General features: G+C 45.5%; 1 protein-coding gene across 1 annotated transcript in view; it reads left to right on the top strand.

The window, feature by feature from the left end:
* Positions 1 to 1,103: 1,103 nt before the first annotated feature.
* The window catches only part of CD2AP (CD2-associated protein), a gene marked incomplete at its 3' end in the record, with an annotated part of 120,353 nt that continues 117,178 nt past the window's right edge, over positions 1,104 to 4,278 (top strand). The window contains exon 1 of the mRNA XM_012664643.1: positions 1,104 to 1,555. Within this exon, the coding sequence (XP_012520097.1) occupies positions 1,552 to 1,555 (4 nt within the window). The remainder of the gene's footprint in view (positions 1,556 to 4,278) is intronic.

Genomic DNA, 4,278 nt, shown 5'->3' with positions numbered 1-4,278 from the left:
CAGATAGTGGGAATGAATATATACAAGGTTACTACTAAGTGCCAGACACTGCTCTGTACGGTAAGATTCCTTTTAACAAACTCAAGAAACTGAACTTCAGCAAGGTTAATTTATCCAAGGTCCTACAAAAAGTAAATGGCTGTGCTGAATTTCAGAAACTCAGGTCGGCCTGCTTCCAAAGGACAAGGAAAGCAGTTTTGGTGTTGGATGACTGTGAGGCTTAAGTGACATAATTTCTTGAAAAAGCACTAGGCACAATATTTGGCGGTCAACAAATGCTGCTCACGCACACATCTGCTCAGGAACTGGGTCTACTTAATCAGGAGGGGGGGAAAGCTGTCTGCATTAATTACACTTGTTTCTAACTCTAAGGTTCATGTTTGACTGCAATAATTCCTATGCCCCCCTTCATACGGACGCTAGAAAAAACGCCTGGCAATATTTCAAATCATTGAAATGCTTATTTTTCTCCCCTAATCATAACAAATTATACTTTCAAAAGAGAAAAGGGATTCACAAAGTTGTCTTCAGCTGAAAGAGACGAAAGGAACCCCATAATGTATTCCTGTAGAACAATTTATTTGACGTCTAGAGTTTTTTCCCTGACGAAGAACAAATGCTTCTGATCCGTAAGGCACTTCGCGAGGTAAACTGAGCGGTCCCAGCAGCAGCTGGGCCTCCCTTGAAGGTCGAAATCAAGCACGCTCGCTCTCCTTCTAGTCGCCTCTTTTAGGTCCTCCAGAGGCTCCGTCTCTGCGGAAAGTTAACGCCGTGTCGCTACTGCCGAAGGTGGGACAACCCAAAGCTCACTTTGCCTATCAGCAAAAACCTTTTGTATTCATCTGAGGCGACAAACCAGACAAAACGCCCGACCCAGCTGTTCTGAACCTCCGGGAGTAGGTTGAACCACAGTTCCTCCGGATTCCTTCCTCAACCGCTTGCTGCACCTGGACGCGGGCGGCGCACGACCCTCGGCCATGACGTCACCGCACCTGGCACCAGCCGGGGGGTTGGGGAGAGTGCCCGAACGCGGCGGGGGCGGGGCAGGGAGAACAAGGGCCTTCTCGCGAGATTTGTCTCCTCCCAGGCCCAGCTCCCCGCACCTTCCCGGCCTCTGTCCGGGTGTCCTCGTCAGTCTTTGGTGTCGCGTTCTAGAACTGCGGGCGCTGAGGGAGCGGCAAGGGGCGGGCTTCGAGGCTGGGCGGGCGCTCGGGGTTGGAGCTGAGGGCCAGGGTGAACCGGCAGTTCCCACCCCCCTGCGGGAGCGACAAGGGGTGGGAAAGCCGCCGTCTGGGCAGGCGGGCAGAGCCCTCCCGCCGCCGTGGCTTCGGCGGAGGCCAGGCGTGAGGAGCTGCCGCCGCCTCTGCCTCACGGGCCGCGCTGAAGGGACTGGCCGAAAAGCGCCGCGGGCGAATGGAGGCGCCTCCTCGCCCAGTCTGAGTTCAGGAGGGGCAGGAGCAGAGTGCGGGGCCCGCCTCCTGCCGCAGGAGCGGCCGCGCGAGCCACAGGAGGAGCGGCGGACGTCGGCTTCTCCTCGCGGAAGCCCCCAGCATGGGTAAGAGACTCGGGGGTACTTCCCGCCGCCCGTCCGGACCCTCCTGACTCGGGGAACCGGCTCCCCTTCTCGGCCTTAGTGGGAGGCGACCGGGGTCAGCCCCTGCGCTGCAGCACCCCACCCTCGCCACCCTCCCCACCGTCCCTCCTCGCCTTGCCTTCCACCTTGTTCTTCTCGCGGAGAAATTGGTCAGAGGGTTCGCGGGCGCTTCCTCTCCCACTCCTTTCTCCGCCTCTGGTCCTGTTGACCTAAAAGGTGCGGAAATGGGGGGCGGGGACGACCGGCCACCTTTCCTCGCCTGTTCCCCAGCTAAAATCGGTGTCGACCTTCCTTTCCTTCCCCACCCCCTTCCCTCCCTCCCCGCTTCTCGTCGAATGGGGGAGGGTGACCTAAAAGCTTGACATAGTAGCACTTTAAACTTCTTTATTTTCTGCGAAGCTTTGTATACATTGGGTTTTTAAGGATTTCGTACGTGTACACAAACACATTTGGAGGAGGTCAGAGAAGGTATTTTTTTCCCCTTGCTGAAACTCCAAAGGGATGCCTCAAGGACAGGGAAACTTAAGTGTATTTACTCCGGTCCTACCGAGGCTAGTGTGTTGGCACCTAAACATTCAATCTCCTCGTGAGGACTGGGTTGAGGTTTGATAGGATTTCAGCGTTGAACACTTTGAGGAGCAGTTTCCTGTTTGGAGTTAGACTTCCTTGCTAGAGGAGAGAAAAGTACAAGGCCTTATATGTTATTTACTATGTGTTTTAAGGTTTTGTTTGGAGTTAGAGAAAGCAGAATGTGTTGCAGCCTGGTTTGAAAAGAAGTTTTGTTACGCGGTGTAACGATTGTTTTGATAATGAAGTTCGGTGTGGGCTAGGCATTAACTCCCTCAATCCTTTAAAAATTAAAAGCTGAGAACTTAGAATAGCTTTCTTTTTTTCTTCTTAAATCAAATTTGTGCCACCGCAAGGTAGAGCGTGTTCCGTGAGAGTAAACCCAAGTTTCATTTTGCAGAGTAAATCAGGAGGACCCTATCACTTTTTGCGGTTGAGAGTTTGGTACTGCTTCATATCAACAGACCATTTATTACTGAAATTAATAATTCATGAAACTAACAAATGATTTAGAAGCAGGACACATACAGAGTACTGCTGATGTGGCACCCTCTGCCCACACTTTGTTTTGTGGGGGATGCTTTGAGCATAGTGTTTATAGACCTTTGCGTAGCTATTCTGTTTTCTTAGACTTTCTCATTTTATGTTTCTCCCCACCTCCCTCTTGCTTTCAGGTAACTTTTGTACACAAAGTGCTCTTAAACTTGGAAACAGTGAAATAAAATGTTTGCTATTTGGAACTTTCAAATGAATTCCTTTCTAATTGATTAGTTGAGCTTGAAAGGTAATTGTGAGCTTATTCCTTTAAGCATCAAATTATAAAATCACTTTAACTGCTTTGGATGAAAATCATATTAAAATATACAGTACTTTTCTGTCTTACCTAGGATGCAGAATATAATGAAACTTCTTTAGATGACCTAGGGTCATCGTTTGTGACCATCAGTTACTGTGATGCCATGAGAAATTTGGATAGCATATAGGAATGTTCTAAATGCTAAATAACATTCGTTTTCATTTTGAAGTTAGTTAAAATAAGTACTTTTTTCCTGCTTTACTATTGGTTGTGGTTGTAACTGTGATTAGCATCCACCTTCACCCTCCCTTTCCTCATTTTTCTGGAAGTGTGGAAATCATATGCAAATTTGTGATTCTGCATAGTGGTAAAATCAGGCCCCTACTTAATGTATCAGGCTATCTCTTGAGAAAAGTATGTGAATACCAATACTTGGATATTGGAATACCTATTTTGATTGTCCAGAGGCATTTTCTTTGTGATTTGTGTTGAGGTTCTTTGAGTTGCCATATAGTCTTGGTAAATTTCAACTTGACTAAGAATGTGTTTCAAAGGTCTATTACTTGGGGCATTTGCTGTTAATTTTTGAAAAATGTGAAAATTTCTTAATGAATATATACTTTAAATTTATTGGCCATGTAATGATAAAATTCTCAGGTTCATTTAAATGGAGTTTCCTCTTTAACATAAATCTCATTTGCTTGGTTTTGTTGTCAGATGTCTTTATTGCTTATGATTTAAGATGCAACCTAAAATATTTACATGAAATTTTATCTAATTTGCCATAAAATGAAAAAATCTTAAATTTCTTTGAGATAACTTGGGTATCTATTAAGTGATGGTTCTTACAATTAGTTATAAAACATGAAGTGTTTTTGGTTCGTGTTATATTGCTAATCAATTTTATTTGTAAAGTTAAAGTGAATAAATTTTTATTTATACATTATCCAAACCTGTGATTTTCTTCCCTTCTCTGTCAAGGAATATCTTCTTCTATTAATAAATGTAAAAACAATTTATTGTTTTCAGTGATAAAAATGTTTAATTTTCTAATGTATATAAAGAAGTGGTGTCATTGTATCAAATGCTTGAAGATAGGGAAAGAGGTGTAATGATTTCTTTTTTTTTTTTTTGAGACAGAGTCTTGCTCTGTTGCCGGGGCACTTGGGCTAGAGTGCCGTGGCGTCAGCCTAGCTCGCAGCAACCTCAGACTCCTGGGCTCAAGTGATCCTTCTGCCTCAGCCTCCCAAGTAGCTGGGACTACGGGCATGTGCCACCATGCCCGGCTAATTTTTATATATATACATATTTTTAGTTGTCC

The sequence above is a fragment of the Propithecus coquereli genome, unplaced genomic scaffold (assembly GCF_000956105.1).
Source record: "Propithecus coquereli isolate 6110/MARCELLA unplaced genomic scaffold, Pcoq_1.0 Scaffold90, whole genome shotgun sequence".
In the NCBI taxonomy this organism is placed as follows: domain Eukaryota; kingdom Metazoa; phylum Chordata; class Mammalia; order Primates; family Indriidae; genus Propithecus; species Propithecus coquereli.
The sequence above is the reverse complement of the archived record's forward strand: the minus strand, read 5'-3'. Positions and strand labels throughout refer to the sequence as shown.